The sequence below is a fragment of the Manis pentadactyla genome, chromosome 3 (genome assembly GCF_030020395.1).
Source record: "Manis pentadactyla isolate mManPen7 chromosome 3, mManPen7.hap1, whole genome shotgun sequence".
Taxonomy (NCBI): domain Eukaryota; kingdom Metazoa; phylum Chordata; class Mammalia; order Pholidota; family Manidae; genus Manis; species Manis pentadactyla.
The window spans coordinates 117,484,991-117,502,284 of record NC_080021.1 but is presented as its reverse complement, the minus strand read 5'-3'; the positions used below and the strand labels follow the sequence as shown (position 1 = coordinate 117,502,284).

General features: G+C 42.5%; 2 protein-coding genes across 9 annotated transcripts in view; one reads left to right on the top strand and one right to left on the bottom strand.

Annotated features, from left to right (window-relative positions):
• Positions 1-3,056: 3,056 nt before the first annotated feature.
• Positions 3,057-7,248, bottom strand: LOC130682934 (uncharacterized). The gene is made up of 2 exons (XM_057498356.1): positions 7,117-7,248; positions 3,057-4,089 (listed from the first exon to the last, which is right to left on the bottom strand). The coding sequence occupies exon 2, from the start codon at positions 3,860-3,862 to the stop codon at positions 3,068-3,070; it is 795 nt and encodes a 264-aa protein (XP_057354339.1). The 5' UTR covers positions 3,863-4,089; positions 7,117-7,248; the 3' UTR covers positions 3,057-3,067.
• The window catches only part of ARHGAP12 (Rho GTPase activating protein 12), a 111,090-nt gene continuing 100,859 nt past the window's right edge, over positions 7,064-17,294 (top strand). For 3 of the 8 annotated variants that reach the window (XM_057498355.1, XM_036912220.2, XM_036912221.2), the window contains exons 1-2: positions 7,064-7,242; positions 17,125-17,163. The gene's annotated coding sequence lies outside the window, so the exon portion shown is untranslated. The remainder of the gene's footprint in view (positions 7,243-17,124; positions 17,164-17,294) is intronic. The other 5 variants (XM_036912222.2, XM_036912219.2, XM_036912224.2 and 2 more) reach the window with 3 other exon arrangements.

Below are 17,294 nucleotides of genomic sequence, written 5' to 3'. Positions count from 1 at the left end.
GAGAAACTCCAGGCCTCTTTTGGTCACCTGTTGGTCTATACAACAGGTAGGAAAAGCAACCAGAAGTCCAGTAGCTGTGTCCACACAAGTCATCGCGTACCAATATCCTTCTGACACAGGTAGAGGCCCAATATAGTCTATCTGCCCTCTGACAAGGGGTATAGACCCATTAGCTATTGTCCCATGTTGCTGTGGAACTCGGTGTAAGTCCCTTTTGGAGCACACGACACACTCCTGCCGGGCTCTACTAACTTCTTCAAAGGTCAAAGGCAAGCCCCACCAACAGGCTACAGCCCACATAGTCTTTTGCCCCGCATGCAACAAATGCTAATGTAGCCATTGGGCTACATCAGAGGCAGGCTTTCCTTCGAATCAACATATCTGGGCCAATATATCTGCCTCATCATTTCCTGGGAATGCCAGTGGCAAATGACCTGTAATTATTTTAGTCTGACCACAGGCCCATAAGTCTTGCCACAATTCTTGCCCCCAAAGGGGTCGGTGACCCACCAGCCAGTTGGCATGGTACCAGGTTGGCAGCCACAGGGTCAAGCCCTGATAGACAGCCCAGCTGTTAGTGCAGACAACTAAAGGGGAGGGCTCCTGGCTGATCACAAGCCACACAGCCCGTAACTCTGCCCATTGGCTGCTCTTCCCCTCACCATCTTCCATCCATATTGTCTCAGTCTTAGGATGGAAAGCTATGGCCCTCCATTTTGGGGGCTGCCCGTGGCTGGACCCATCTGTGTATCATGCATCTTCGGGTATAGGGGCTTTTCCCTCCTGAAAGGGACTCTCTGCTGCTAATGGTTCGAAAGCAAGTTCTTCCTGCTTTTCACTAGTATATGTCACCGGCCCCAACAAGCGTTGGAGTTCTTCACTCAAGGGGCTACTAGAGAAGGCACTACGCTGCTGTAGGTAAGCACCCCACTTGGCCAGTGTGGGTGTTTGTGCCACACCACTCCTTGGATTTTGGGCCCAGTCTCGTACCCACCCCAAGATGGGATAGGTGGTTATTACCTTTATTGAGGCCATTCCAGTGATGGGTTCTGTAGCCAGCAAGGCATGATACATGGCAGCCAGCTTTTTTCTACCAAAGTGTATCGTACCTCTGCCCCTTTCCAGAGTTGTGACCAGAATCCAATGGGTTGGTGAGTTCGTTCAAACCGCTGCTAGAGACCCCAGCCATAACCATCTTCAGTGACATGAACATCCAGCTCACAGGGCCTTGATGGGTCTATCACACTCAAGGCCTGTACGGCTTGACTGCCCGTTTTGCTGTAGTAAAGGCAGATGCACAAGTCTCATCACAGTACCACCTGATGCCCTTTCGTACCAACCAGTATAAGTGCTTCAGAATTTGTGTCAGGTGTGGTATAAACACTCCCCAGTAGTCTAGAAGACCCAGAAACTCCTGTAGCAATGCTACAGTTGTGGGGGTAGGAAAGGCCTGTCTATAACTGCTTCTGGTATAACCTTGGTCTTACCCGACCAGACGACCCCTAAGAATTTAACAGACAAACCAGGTCCCTGAACCTTGGTGCTGTTCACAGCCCATCCTTTCTCCTGTAAATGTTGCAGCAGTCTAGGTGCTGCATCTTCTAGATCTGAAAGAGAATCGGACATGAACATGACATCATCAATATAATGGTACAGCTGCACTGTTGGCGGTTTCTCCCATGTAGCTAAGTCCTGGGCTACAAGTCCATGACAGACGGTGGGACTGTGGAGGTATCCCTGTGGGAGGATGGTGAAAGTCCACTGCCGTCCTTCCCACATGAAGGCAAACTGTTCCTGACTTTCCTGTTCAATGTCAATGGAAAAGAAGACATTAGCATGATCTACCACATAATGATATGTTCCTAGCTCATGAATGAGGGTATCCATCAAGGCTGCAATAGAAGGGCCAGCAGCATGCATAGGGGGTATGACTTTATTCAGTTCTCTGTAATCCACAGTCATACGCCAGGAGCCAGCTGGCTTTTTTACAGGCCACACTGGGGAATTGAAAGAAATATGGGTGGGCTTTTTAATACCCACCTTTTCCAGCTCCTGGAGAGTTTCTGCAATCTCTTTATGCCCTCCAGCCAGTTTATATTGTTTGGTATTAGTCACCCGCCGAGGCACAGGCAATGCTATGGGCCGGTGCCCAGCATGTCCCCTCAGAACTGCCTTCACCACATGTCCTCTCAGTCTGAACTCACCTGCAGTGGTCTGCAACCATAGACCCTGCAGGATATCAATCCCCAAAATATACTCAGGAATAGGAGATATATACACAGTATACACTTTTGGGGGTAGATGCCCTATTCCCAAAGGGATTTTGGCTTTTTTTACTCTGATAGCCTTCCCCCTGTAACCATCCGTGATAGTGGGGGTCCCAGGGAACTGCTCAGGGTTACCATGAATCAGTGAACATTCAGCCCCTGTGTCCACCAGAGACAGAACACATTGTATGTTCACTGGGGACCAATGGATAGCTATTTCAACATGTGGCCTCCGGTCACCCCCCGGTCCCTCAGGGCAGATACCTTGACCTTTCCCTCAGTTAAACCGTGTTCCCCAGTCACCTTCCTGTGTGGGCTTAATTGAGGTTGGCTTGTTTTCCAGCAGGAATTTTTGCAAACACACAGGCTGTACTCGTGGCTCTGTCTCTGACCTCTGCCTCTTTGGTCTTAATGGCTGGAACTGCTGCTCTGGTTTCAGCTGTTGCCATAGCTCTAGTAATATCCTATTGGACTTTCCATCTAATTTCTTTCCATCTGCTCCTGCCCATATTAAATCAACCCACATCTAGGTCCTCGTAACCTTCATAGGGCCCTGTAAATTCTTCTTGTGAGTAACTGATCTTATTTATTTCTGGATTCTCGTTGATTCTGGCTCTCCTAAGTCTGCTACTGTATGTGTCACCTCGCTTATGGGCTGCCCTAAGTGAGGGGAAAGAATGGCCACTAGAGACCCAAAGAGGGATGTAGGAGCCATTTAAAGTACAATATTTCTCACCCAGTAGTGAAAACCTCTTCATCTGGGCCATAATACTCTGGACTATAGATGGCATTTCTTATGCCTAGCTCTCATAGCACCTGTTGGAGCTCAGTATATGTCTGCCATCTAACAGGAGAGGATGGTAGATCACCCTGATTGGGCCACACAGCACAAAGTGCAGCCTTAGCCAATAGAGGAGGGAGTGACTCCCTGGGGTCTGATGTGCATTTTGTAACCGCTGCCTCAAGGCAGGCTGAACTGTCAGGGAAGACAGCTTTCCCATCTCTGATCCCGACAGAACAATTCCATCCACCCCTAAATCCCACAGACGCAGGAGCCAAGCTGATATTGACTCTGAGGGCTTCTGCTTAAACCGGGAGCCCAAATCCATCAGCTCAGCCTGAGTACAGGGGTGGACCATAGAGTGCTCCACTACCTGGGGAGGGGGCTGCTCCTCTCCTTGGGGAACTTTCAGCTCCTGGGACTTTATTTTCTTTACCACCACTGGGTGTGCTTTCAATACACGAGGTGCCAGTGCCTCCGGCACCACCCCTTCATCCTGCTCCAGCTCCTCCATTTCTGGGACTGACAGCAACTTTCTCTCCCCTCCCCAGAGTGCCTCCTCTGCTATGACCTTTACCTTTTCTACTGTGCTTCTCAGCAATGCTACCTCTGTCTTCAGAAGGTCTCTTACCTTCAGCTCAATGCTTTGCAGCTGATGTTCTTGTGCCACCTCTGCCTGTGCTTCCCTCAGGAGCTTGTCCTTTTCCTTGATGGCCTCTTCCTCCTTCAGAGCACCTGGCAGCACTGCCATCTTGTCTCCAATGGCTCCTTGCTGCTGGCACTCTTGTGCTGCCTCCTCCCACATCCAGGCCATCTCCTCCCTCAGGGAATCCACAGAGGTTTACAGCTCGTGTTCTCATGCCTCTTCCTCCCGCATGAATACCATCTCCGTCCTCAGGGAATCCACAGAACTCTGCAGCTCATGTTCTTGTGCCACCTCTTGCAACAATGTCACTTCCCTCCTCAGGGAATCTACTGAAGTTTTCAGATCTCGTTCTCACGCTGCCATTTCTTGGGTCTCCTCTGTAGACCTTTTTAAGACTGTGAGAAGCAGCCAACCCACATTCCCCGCTGCCTCAGGGGCACTCTGCTTCTCAAAGGATCTGCTTACTATACTAAGAGCCACCCTACTGCCTCAGGTGTCACCTCCACTTGCCTTCAGTCCTGGGGTGGGGCCCAGTCCTCTAGGAGGCAAGCCACCTCAGACCACATACCCACTGGGGGGACGATCCACTGTCTCCCCATTCACAGGGGCAGCCTGCTGAAGCACCCCTCCCATAAGGGCAGCCTGTCTTCCCTTGTTCAACCGTGAATCCTGCCGACTACGCCAATTGTCTTGCTAATGGGTTTCAGCCCGGGCAAGTTTGCTATGGATTCAGTGTGACCAAAGACATTGACTGCAAAACGCTCTTTGGGGTGAAAGGGTCTTACAAAAGTGCTGTCTGGCCCATCTCTCTCTCCTGCTCCAGCAGCAACCACACTGGCCCTCCCCCTCACCTCTCAGGTACAGATAAGCCCTCTGTTGCCCAGGTAATTACCCACTGATATGGAGATGAAAGATGCAAATGCACTAAAGCCTACTTCTTTACACCTCTGAACGCCTGTTGATATGCAGATGTACCAAAGCCAGGCAAGATATTCTGGAAATATTACAATTTTACCCACAGTAATATTAAAACATAAAGAACTTTGTCTTTTTTTGTTAACAGCTACATAGTATCCAAATGTATGGATATATATTTTAAACAGTGTCCTGTTAATGGATATTTAGGTTGTCCCCAGTCATTTGCTATTCTCAACAATACTATAAGAAATATTTAATTTCTCAGGTATGGAAATATATCTGTGGGCTAAATCCCTATAAGTAAAATTGGAGGTTCAGAGTAAGTATGCACTTGTAATTATGATAGATACTGTGTAATTCCTGCCTCTTTATAGCCTAGCCAAACCAGTGATGCCAGATAGAATTGTATGCTTTTAATTTAGAAACACAAAACAAAAAGTAGTTTACCTATTAAGGACTCACAAAGAAAGCAGGACATACATCTTCAGCAATTTAAAGAGTATTTTCACTCAAAAATACATTCAACAGAAATTTATTGTGCACCACAAGCCAAGAGCTTTTAGGCACATGGGATATACATATACATATACATATTAAATATATATGCAATATAGTGTATATTTTTTCAAATACGCATTTTTTTCAAATCTCTGCCTTTGTTGAATTTACATTTGAATTCTACATTTTGGAACTCTATGTTGCTTCATTAGAAGCTAGTTAAATGTCAATATCCTGAAAATGATCTGTTGGATCCTGAGCACAGGCGCCAGACATATGCTAACAGTGTTATTTAAAAACTAACTAGAGGCAATGTTGCAAATGATTTTATAGTTCTCCCTGAGTTCCTTGAAAACAACACACTTGGGTGAGAGCTCATTTTATCTGACTCCATCTGCTGTTGGTAGTGATCAGCATACTGTGGGCATTGTGGTATCATCTGAGATTAGGCTGTGAAATAGGAAGTGGAGTTCCAGGCAAATCAGCAAGTATATACAAATTAGTTCTATCTCATACTGAAAGTAAGGGTACCCAAATCAGGTTTGGGGAGTAGGGAAGATAAGCTTATCAGCACATTCCCATCAGGGCACAGTTTCCTTTTTGCAGTCTGTCCTTGTTTGGGTTCTAGAAAGAGATCAGATGAGATGTATGGGAAACAGTTTCAGAAGCATACAGCAGCAAACTCTGAATGCGGAACAAGGATATGGAAAAGCCAGCATGTAAGAAACTGAGGGAGCCAGAAAAGACCATCGGTGACAAACAAAGGGGATATAGCAAGGCATTGATAGAGATAGTATGGTCTTATGTTTATCCTTCCTGAAAGGAGAAAACCTTAGTCTCCCCATTAGATCGAATTAAAGTGTTGCCAATATCCCAAGTGGGTTCTTGGCAGCCTTTAAAAAACAATTGGTAGTTCAGCGTGTGATAGACACAGTAGCATAATCCAGTAAGAGGGGAAGAACAGAAAAGAGCCGACTCCAGAGTGGCTCTTGAATCACATCTTGTTTTTTAAGTTTTTATTGGTATTATTAAAATTTCATCCCAGCAACATAATAGACACAATTAACAATTGGTTACTAAATGAGTGGGTTCTGGAGTCCTAATATTTAGCGGTCATTTTTCTCACAGTCGTTACATTTTGGAGCTAAAACAAGGAAGCTGAGTTTAGTCAACTCGCTCCTTTGATAGCCCAGGCCAGAGGGTCAAGTGACAATGGCAGAAGCCGGGTCTTTTCAGATTCCCAGGCCGGCAGAACTCCTGCCACAGGACCCCAGTGAAAACCTTCACTGCCTCTGAATTCTGGGTCCTATGCTGACACACTGCAAACGCAGCAAGCTGGGATGGCCGGGCACTGACACAGTGGCCCCGCAGGCGTGCACTAAGCAGGCCCCAGGACCGCTGAGTTAAGTGGTGGCGCCGCCGCACTGGGCCCCAGGGCCTCCTCGGCCACGAGTGCGCTGCGGGTCCACACGCTGCCCTGGAGGCCCCGGTAATGGCGCAGTATCTGCAGAATTCTATTTTGTCCCGCTGAGGTGGCGTGCGGCACTTTTTCCGGGCCCGTGACCGGCTGACCTACACCGAAGCCGCTCCCACCGGGCCGGGGGGCAGAGGAAGGGGGCGCAGGGCTTCTTTCCCTGGGCTCCATTCCTGTTACCTTGGGCTCCCTCAGCCTCGCGTTCGCCCTGCACTTGTCTGAGAAAACGAGGATTTTGTTTCCTACTCGGTGTTTACAAAGCGCGTATGCCCCGTCGGCCGGCAGCTCCCTCGGCCCGCTCCTCCTCCCATACCCGCTGGGCCGATTCACCCCCAGAGCCCGCCCGGCCCGCCACTTCAGCCCGCCGCTCTAGCCCGCGCAACCTGCACTCCGCACTCCCTCCCCGCCGGCCACCTCACCCGGGGCGCCCACCCGCCCTGCCTGAGTCACGTTGGCCGCGCCCCGCCCCCGGCATCACGTGAGCGCAGCCCCGCCCCCGCGCCGGCGCGCTCCGACGTGCCCTGGAACTTACCCTACCCTGGAGACCAGCCTGCGGGGACCGCCGACCGTGGCCGCAGTGGAGGAGTACCCTTCAGGCTCGTCCCGCGGCCCCGCGCTAGCGGAGGGAGCCGTGTCGCACCCGACTGCCGGGCCCTCGGTAAGGGGGGCGGGCGTGGGTCCCTCGGACGGAGGGCAGGCTGCTGAGGCGCTGCACAAAGGCGCTTTGGTCCGGGTGTGCCCGCGGAGGGCTGCGGAGTTGGGGGGCGTGTGCGGGAGGCGCGGTCGGCGCCGAGGGGCGCGTTCGGAGATGCGGGCAGCTCTGCCGGGGGCCGGGCGCGGCGGGCCGCTGCCCGTCCCGGGACTGACGTGCGTGAGCCGGTGTAAATGACTCGAAGTTGCAGCTCTCTGCCCCCCCCCCGGGTGTCCTGACTTCCTGTGTGAGGGCAGTGCCCGCCCGCCCCGCCCCCAGGAAGGAGGGTGTCGGTGTGTGTGTGTGTGTGTGAGAGAGAGAGAGAGAGAAAAGAGAGAAAAGAGTGTGTGTGTGTGAGAGAGAAAATCTCGGTTTGTGTGTCCGCTCCCTAATGCTGTAGGGTGTGCGAACCTCCTGGGCCCCCTTCCGGGACTGTTGACCTTAGGCTAGACACTGTGGTCCTTGAAATCTTTAGAGGTGCCCCGCCCCTGCTGAATGGACATTTGCTACTTCTTCCCCACCTCTTCTGGGAGGACTCTCGTTAAAGTCCTTGAATTAAAAAAATCTTTACCAGCATGCTGTCCTCCTCTCATTTCAGCTAGTTTTTGATTGTCTTCCAAGAATGACTGTCCTGTACGTGTCTTATTTTAAGTTATTGCAGACCCACTGAGAAGAAGTGTCCACAGGGTCATCGTTAGAGGAAGAGGCAAGGCCTTCGGCTTTACAGAGTCTGATGTTTTTCTTTCTGAATTCAGCAGCAGTTTTAAATGCCTTTGCAAAGGCTAAAGCGAAATGTTTAAAGCATACTATAATGAAAGTTATAGTGTTTTTCCAAGTGAAGTGTTTATTATGGGTAAAGGTAATTAACACTGGTATTGCTTTGTGGTAATTATGACAAATGGGAGTCGATTTTACCGAGGTTGTATGCATATATTCCTAAATAGAGGTAATGTGAAGGAAGGAGCATTGAGTGGAGTCACTGGGGTTCTGGAGCAGTCTGCCACCTGCTTCTTCTACAGGTGGTCCCTAGACATACCCCTTTCGTATTGAAAAGTTGGGAAACGATGGCCTAGACATGTATTTATTTGTCCACATCCAGTGTTCCTGCTTCATCTGTGGGAGGGTGGATTATGGAATGGGACATCTTTCTTGTACCTCTTGTCTGAGTTGTCAGCGTGGCTGCTGATGCCAGTATTTTTTTTTTCCGCTTTAAAAATGCCTTGGAAACGTTTCAGAGCAGGGATTTGGGAGCCTAGAGCAGTGCACGCTGGCATATATGTGACCCATAGTTGCATGTAGCTCTGCTGCTCTGGAGGTCTTCCTCCTTGGGGAAAAGTAAGTGTGATAGATTATGTGTGTGAGTGTGTATGTATATTGCCCCAGTATTTGTTGATAGATTTCTGTTTTATACTTTATCAACCATGGAAGTTGGAGAAGATTGTGATTCTTAATGTACTGCCATCTGTAAAGACTAGTTGTCTGTATCTAATCAATATTTTACGTATCTTCAGATTTTTTTTACTTCACCAGTTGTTGTGAGACATAGTGAAAATATGTAAATGCTGTAGAAAAACAGCATATATTTGTAGTTAATCTTCAGCTTTCCTTTCACTGATCAGAAAGTATCTGTTGAGTGCTTTTTTTAATACGCCAATAGACCATGGACTTACACTTGACATTTCTGAGACTAAAAGGGCAATAAAAATTTTAAATTGGCTAAAATAAAACAGGGAATATGGTGATGTATAAAGTTGTTCTGTGGTAGTACTAGTATTTTGCTTATCTGAGAAAATTGGTAGTAGGAAAAAGAATCCGCTTAAAAGGCATTGCAATTTTGTAATAAACAGTGGGAGAGAAAAGTGAAATTAAACTTTTATCTTTTATTTAATAATTTTAGTTATTGAAGGTATGGACTATTTTGTAGAATGAATCAGATGTGAAAAGGTTATGATGGTAGCACATAATCACTTTTCAAATCATTATCTTTTGAGGAAGCCATTGGACCACTGTCACTGTGGATTTCTTTCTTCAGTTGTTAACTGATCTAATTGTCCCACATCCTTATTTGTGAATCGCTTTGCTGTGATTCAGCCATTTTCCTATTACTTTTATTGGCTTTATTGACTTAAGAAATATCTTGCAGTTGCTTAGCTTTTTATTTGAACTTAGCTGCCAAATGCTGACGTCTCTAAGCACCCCTCCCTTGTTGATAATCTAGTGCTGCTCAAACTTTATTATACATGGGAATCACCTGAACTTCTAACAAGCTCCCAGGTGATACCAATGATACCAGACCAGACCACTGCTGTCAAATAGAAATACAGTGCCAGCTACCTGTGTAATTCTAAAGTTTTCAGTATTCATACAATAAAAGTAAAGTGAAAAAAAAAACCTAAGTGTAATATATTAATGACATGAAATTGTTAATGAGAGACTTTACATTTTTTTTTTTCCAACTGAGGTTCAAAGCCCCATGTGTATCTTATACTTAAAGCACATCCCAATTTAGATTCGCCACACTTCAAATGCTCAATAGTCTAATTTAGCTAGTGGCTACTGTATTCAACACAATTCGGGAGTCTACATTCTAGACCAGTGCTAAGTGCATTTTTAGAATTGGCCCCATCAGCAACCTTTGGGAACCTGTTAGATACATGTTTTGGGGCCCAACCTCACACCTACTTTCATTAGATTATCTGGGTTGTCAGTTATTTGGGTTTTAAAAGCTGTAGGATATGACTGCAAAATATATATGTGGTATTCTGGATGGATCCTAGAACAGAAAAATTCATTAGGGAAAAACTTAGCTGAAAACTAAGGAAAACATGGGCATTATTATTGTGTGTCAGTATTGGTTTATTTTCAGTATTGGATATGACAAATGTACTTTACTAATGTAAGTTAATATAGGGGGAAATGTATACACAGTAAATGGGAGCCCTCTGTACTATCTTTGCATTAATTCTGTAAATCTAAAATCATCTAAAGTACAAAGTTTTTTGTTTTGTTTTGTTTTTAAAGAAGCTCTCTAGGTGATTCCATTGCTCACCAAACATCTCCTGAAGCAGTGATCTAGATCACTAATATGACCTACACTACTGCCCCTTGGGTGCGCAGAATGGAGGCTAGTATTGTTCGGTAGGGTAATAATAACAGCAAAAGCTAAAACTTTTAAAGCATGTACCATGGGCCAGGCATTTTACTAGGTGCTTTACACATTTACACAGCATGTGGGATATAGTATCAGTAAATTGCTTTTCAAAAATGGAAAAAAATTGAGGCTCAGAGGATGTAATCACTTGTCTCAAGTCACATAGTTAAGAGGCAGGGATGGGAACTTTCGAGGACTGACTGTTTTTATAAGTGATCAGTTCATTTGTGAGTATTTTTCTACTGTCACAAATTTTGCTTCCTTGAGTAAGCAGTGATTAGTGTGGATATTCTGTATCGTGCCTTGTGTTTAAAAAGTACTTCTTCTTTTCCCGCTCTCACGAGGATCTTTTGAAGTGTCTATTGTTTCCTTTGTTTTACAGATAAGTTAAGGTACTCAGGGTCAGAGTGCTAGTAAGTGGCAAATCCCAGATAAAAATTTCAGGCCTCTGATCCTGAGTTCTGTTTTCCTTTACCAAAGGAGAATTTAGAATGCAGTGTGAAGTTAGAGTGATGTCTTTAAAAGTTTGCTGAAAATTACCTGTATTTTGCTATATGTTACCAGTTTCTTTAAAAAATCATTTTTATTGAGTTGTATATACACTTAAAATACAATAATAATCAACAATAAAAAGGAATGAACTACAGCTACATACAACAACATCGATGAATCTCAAAAGCATTGTTCTAAGTGAAACAAGCCAGACATGGAAGGCTACATACTCTATGATTTGTGAGTACTTTTCTATTACCACTTTTCTTCCTTATGTAAGCAGTGATTAATGTGATGTTCTGCATCATGCTTTATAGTTTACTAAGTACTTTTTTCACAATTTCTCCCATTCTCACAAGTATCTCTTGAGGTTTATATTGTTTCCTGTTTCACAGATGGATGTACCACAGTTTGTTTAGGCATTCACCAGTTGATAGGTTTTTTTGGTTGTTTCCAATTTCTGGCTACTATGAATAAAGCTATTATGAATGTCCATGTAAGGCCTTGGCATCGACTTAAATGCTCTTATTTTTCTTGGGTAAATACCTATAAGAATAATCGCTGGATCATATGATAAATGTGTGTTTAGCTTTATAAGAAACTGCCAAAATGTTTTCCAAAATGGCTGTACCATTCCTTTTCCACCAGCAGTGAATGAGAATTCCAGTAGCTGGTATCCCTACCGTGCAAAATATGCTTTATATATATTTAAAGCCATTCTATTAGGAGAGTAATGATACCTGGTGGTTTTAGTTTGCATTATTTGGGTTTTAATAGCTTTACTGAGGTATAATTGTTACATAATGTGCACGTATTTTAAGTGTGCAATTTGATTATTTTTGCATATGTATGTACCTGTGAAGCCATCACCATTATCAAAATAATATGTTTCATTCCCCCCACCCCTAAATTTCTAGAGTCCAAACAAGGGTAATTCATTGCGCTTGTTCCTTAGCATCTATTATCTGCTGTCACTATAGATCAGTTTGCATTTTCTAGAATTTTACATAGATGGAATCAAATAGCATGACTTTTTAGACTCAGCAAATTTATTTTGAGATTTATGCAGTTTGTTGTGTGTATCACGAGTTCATTCCTTTTTATTGCTGAGTGATACACTGTTCATTGTGTGGATCTACCACAATTAGTTGATCCATTCACCTGTTGATGGGCATTTGTGTTGTTTCCAGTTTGGGGCTATTACAAATAAAGCTAGTGTGAATAGTCTCACACAGGTCTTTGTGTAGGCATTTACTTTCATTTATTTTGGCTAAACACCTAGGAGTAGAATTCCTGGGTCTTACAGGTCAAGTGTATTTTAAGTTTTTTAAGAACTTACCAAATTGTTTTCCAAGTGGTTGTACCATTTTACATCCCCACCAGCAGTATGTAAGAGTTATAATTGCTCTACATTCTTGAAAACATTTGTGTGGTCAGCCTTTTTATATTTTAGTCATCCCAGTAGATGTTAGTGTTATTTCTTTGGGGCTTTAATTTGCATTTCCCTAATGACTAAAAATGTTGGGCATCTTTTCATGTGCTTATTTATCATCATCTAGATAACTTTAAAAAAATTTTTTGCCCTGCCCATTTTTCATTGGGTTGTCATCTTACTGACTTGATGAAACAGCTGAATCTGAAGGAAAAGGAAGTTAACCTGTTGACTCAAGAAAAAATTCTTTTTGTTCCTTAGATATTTACTAATCATGAGTTTTTTTTAAACCTTCTAGGCTATCTTCTTGATATCCTATGTCATCACATTAAAACTCTTAGTATGCGCAATTGGATCTCAAGGGATTACAGCCAGTTTAATCTTTAATGTTTTTTTGGTCTGAAAGTGCTTCATCAGGGTGATTTACTAAAGTACTGAGTTTGCAAAATTATTTCTAGTACAATAGGGTTCTCACTTTCTGCTCTGGCATGTATCAGCTGGGTCAGTATTTACATTTCCATGTGTAAGAGATTTTAGAATGATTCGGAACATAACAACCAGTAATAATTGGAGAACCCTAGTATCTCTTAAATAATTGTAATTAGTGTTTTGATGAGAACATGTACTATGATTCTCCCATATATGCAGTGTGTAGAAGTAAAGAATGAAAAATATGACAGCATAAGGTGTGTCAATATAAATACTGAATATGCATAACACTTTTAATTTGAGTTATAATTTAAGAAGACAGTTTTCTAATAATGAGGTACTAATCAAGTACTTAAAATTCAGGTAGGGGAGGGGGCAGGGTCACTATGGCATACAAATGCTCCAGGCTCATCTTGTCTATTTCCAGAGCTCAGTCTTTGAAATAGCCATTTCTTCAGAGAGCCTTGATCTCTTTCTTTGGAGAATGGTATTAGAAACTCAGTCTGAGGCTTGTTGCTGCTAGGGTGCCATTTTTACTGACAGCAAGAAAGTATGTCTGTGAGCACTAAGCAATATGTAGACACACTGTAGTACTTTTTTATGTAATCATCTCTATCTGTGGTGAGCTAAAAATGAGTTCATATTGATGTCTCCAATTATAACCCATTAATTACCACATAGACCATTATAGTCTTCTCTCTTTGCTTATCTACAAATTCCCACTCCAATGTTGAGCAAGCTGTCTCCTGCCATCTATAGTCCATTTACTTAATTACTCAGTTCCAATGTACATGTATAGCAGTATCAGAATTTTTAGCTCTTACCCCCATGGGAAACTTTTTTGTCAACCAGAACTTAAGTGCAGTTCCTTTGCCTGTGTTCTTACAGATTCCACTTATTTCCAGAATAAGTTAGGTGAGCATCTCTTCCTTCCTCCTTCTCCAACCCATTCAGTGAGGTGGTTTCATACATTTGTCATATATACTGCTAGACTATTGTGTCATATCTGCTTTCCTGGGATTCCCCTGACCTCCTAAATGATTTTTTTAAATTTGCCTATGTTGAAGTTTATGCTTGGTGTTGTAAAGATTAATGGGTTTTGACAAGTGCATAATGTCTTATATCCATCTTTACAGTATCTACAAAATAGTTGTATCAACCTAAAACGATCTCCTGTGCTTCACCGTGGAAACCTTCCCTTCCCTCCCACCCCTGGCGATCGCTCCCTTGACTTTTTCAGGATTCATGATTGAAATCGTTCAGTATGTGGCTTTTTCAGACTGAGCTTCTTTTACTTAGCAAAATATGCACAAGATACATTTGTGTCTTTTCATAGCTTGATAGCTCACTTCTATAATTTAGTAGTATTCCACTGCATGGCGTCTCCCTGTGTATATCCTTTCTCCTATTGAAGGGCATCTTGGCTGCTTTCGGTTTGTGGCAGTTATAAATAAAATTGCATTCTTGCAACAATCCAAGAAAAAATCATGTGCACCCCATCTCTGACTAACATGGCACAAATCTTCCTGAAATACCCCACGCAAATGTCATTTTTATTAAAATGTGTGTTTCCCCAAATGCTTCTTTCATTGTTTCCTTATTTTTGTTTCAAATTCAAATCTTAGTTTTGCATTCCCTTCACCAGTTTATACTTCATTGTGTTTTCCCCAGCTCTCTGGTTATCCAGTTATTTCCTGTATCTTTTCTGCTGTTCTGATTTTTGCCATTTCCTGATGGCCAGAATAATTTATAATGTTAATCACTATATTCTCCTTCCTTTCGACCTAAAGAAATGTTTTATATTCTGTATCCTTTTATTCTTTGAAAACAGGGTCATGCATTAATAGAAAACTTTTAGTGCCCTATAGTGGCCTATGACTTCTTGTTAAGTGTACAATTTAAAAAATTATTTGGTAGAATAATCTCTTATGCTGGAACTTCTGCTGGAATTATTCTTACCTTTTTTGTTGTGCTAATCAAGTTTACTTGGTTTCTTTAGTAGAGGCCTGTTTAGCAATTGTCTTGGCCTGTTTAGGGATATGTGTTGGTCTTAAATTGCACATATATTACTTATGGATACAGTTATTATATTTTTCTTAAGGTTTTGCTTACTTTTTTGGTACAGGCAGTAAGGATATCATGCTGAGAGATCTAGTTGATTAGAACAGATGTCCTGGGGGAGGAAGATAACATTTGCTGAGCTGTATAATTTGTGGTAAGAAAGAAAATGAGAAAAATGGGCAGACAGAAAGGGGGAGGCTATTGTTCTGAATCTTATTTGGGGGAAGAGACATAAAAGATGTAAGCAGCTGTGTGTCTGTGTGTGTCCATGTATGCGTTTGCTCTTATTGGAACATGAGGAAGATGGGTAAGAGGTGTAAAGAGGCTACATGGGTATTTTTGAAACAGCAGAGTAAAGCAGTGGTTAATGTTGGGTGTAGATACACGAAAACTAGTCGTACACTGGTGGTTGGGTATTTAACAGCTGTAAGTGTGTGCGCAATGAATATGGATGGAGGGGCATTTTAAAGAGCACAGCATGTATTTGAGTTAGAAGAGAATTGTGCTCAGAGCATTGCAGTTTAACAAGATTCTAACCAAAATACTAGAAGTATAAGACATCAGGTCAACCTAATCTAAAGAGAAGAATCTTCAAGTTTGGGGATAGAGGAAGAAACAGACAAAAAGAAATAAAAAATGCAAACATTTGTTTTAATACAGCTTATGTTTTTAAATAAAGTAAGTTTTCATACTTGGCAGAAAGTTTTTACATAGACCCAAAGTTTTAGAGCTAACCCCATAATTCTTTTAATTTTATTTGAGTTCATAGTTCACAGTAAGGCATTTCTCTTTGATTTTATGGATCTTTTACTAGGTCTTGGTTTGTAGTGCATAATTCCTGTTTATGTGACTTTAGAGAAATTTATAGTTTTAATAGCCTTCTTAGGGGCTTCCAGTTTCATTACCCACCAACCCCCCCACCCCTGTGTTAACCTGAAATCTGTATTAGCTCCCATTCTCTTATTCCATTGCACCCACTCTCATTCCCGTCATCTGCCTTGATATCTAACTACCTTTTCTGTATAGGTGTCTTTTGACTGTATCTCCATCTTCTCTGTCTTCCCAGTTCTCATTTCCTTGAAACCTTTAGAGTGGATGTCTCCTGTTGAACAGAGTGCAATTGACTCTTTATCTTTCTCTCTGACTCCTCCTTCATCCTTATCTTTTTAGTCACTGGGGGAGGTGTAGTCATAAAGCCTGGCAGTGAAAGGGACTGGCATGGACAGGCCTTTACAACCCATTGTTGCTCCCTACCCCACAGCCCCTCTTCTTCTGTTAGCATGAAATCATACAGTTTACTTATTACTCTTCATATTTTACTTTTCTCCATTCCTATGGAAAATGTCAGACCAATTATAGTATTTCTGAGCTGTTATAATTTTCTGCATATTCCCTTACTTGTTTCAGTATCCTCAAAGACATTTCTTACTTCCTGAAAGGAAGAAAAAAAAAAATCACCTGGGGATAAGTGCACAAAACTAGAGGCTGACCATTTGGAAGTTTAGAATGTCTGTTCACCTTGATGGTAAAGTTGTGCATATTGAGTAGGGCTTGTGTGAGGTACAGTCAGGAAGTAGATCTTGGATATGGGGGAGTTTAGGCAACTATTAAAACACACAGTGAATTTGGTTGTGTGACACTAGTCTTTTAATCTAGAAGGATCTCCTCCATTTTTTCATTTTTCATGCAATTGATTTTTTTTTTTAAGAGTTCAGGTCTATTGTGTAATAGAATGTCTTATATTTGGCATTTGTTTCCTAATAATCACCAGGTTGTCAGTCTTGGGGTTACTAAGTTTGATCACTTGGTTAAGCCCGGGACTGCCCAGTCTTTACAATGTAAAGGTGTGTTCCCCTTTTTACAGTTAGTAAGTAATCTGTAGGGAAATATCATAGGACTCCCAACAGCTTTTAACATTTGTGTTCATTCTCAGTTACCCACTCAATACCACAAACTAGAAAAACAATTCTGTCATTTAATAACTTTACAAAAGTTGTTTCTCATATTATTAGAAGTTTAAAAAGAAATTTCCCTAAAAAAATAAGGGGCAGAAATTAAGTTGTAACTATGTGGAAGTGAAGCAGGAGAGGGCAGTGGTTGAGTGTATCTTCTGTTTGTGCATATTTGGAGGGTGGTGCAGTACACAGTTGTGACTTATAAGATTGTACTGTGTTCCATGTAACTACTATAAAAAAGTTATGCCTCTAAAGTGTGATTATAATTATATTCCTAAGCCTTCTTTAAGCAATCATGGTTAAAGTTAATAAACTTTATTTTTTTATAGGTTTAATTGCAATACTGGATATTTATTTCTCCTTCTAAGGTAAGTTTTTTTTTACATTTTTTATATTTTGAGACAACATTACTATATTAAATTTGTTATTCAGTTGGTCTGTCTAGAAAGCAAATTTTGGTTGCTGAAATTGTATCACTGATACTTATTTATCACCTGGG

Bases quoted from the DNA above. Each gene is read 5' to 3' on its own strand.
- LOC130682934 (XM_057498356.1), bottom strand. From the start codon at position 3,862: ATGGCCTGGATGTGGGAGGAGGCAGCACAAGAGTGCCAGCAGCAAGGA.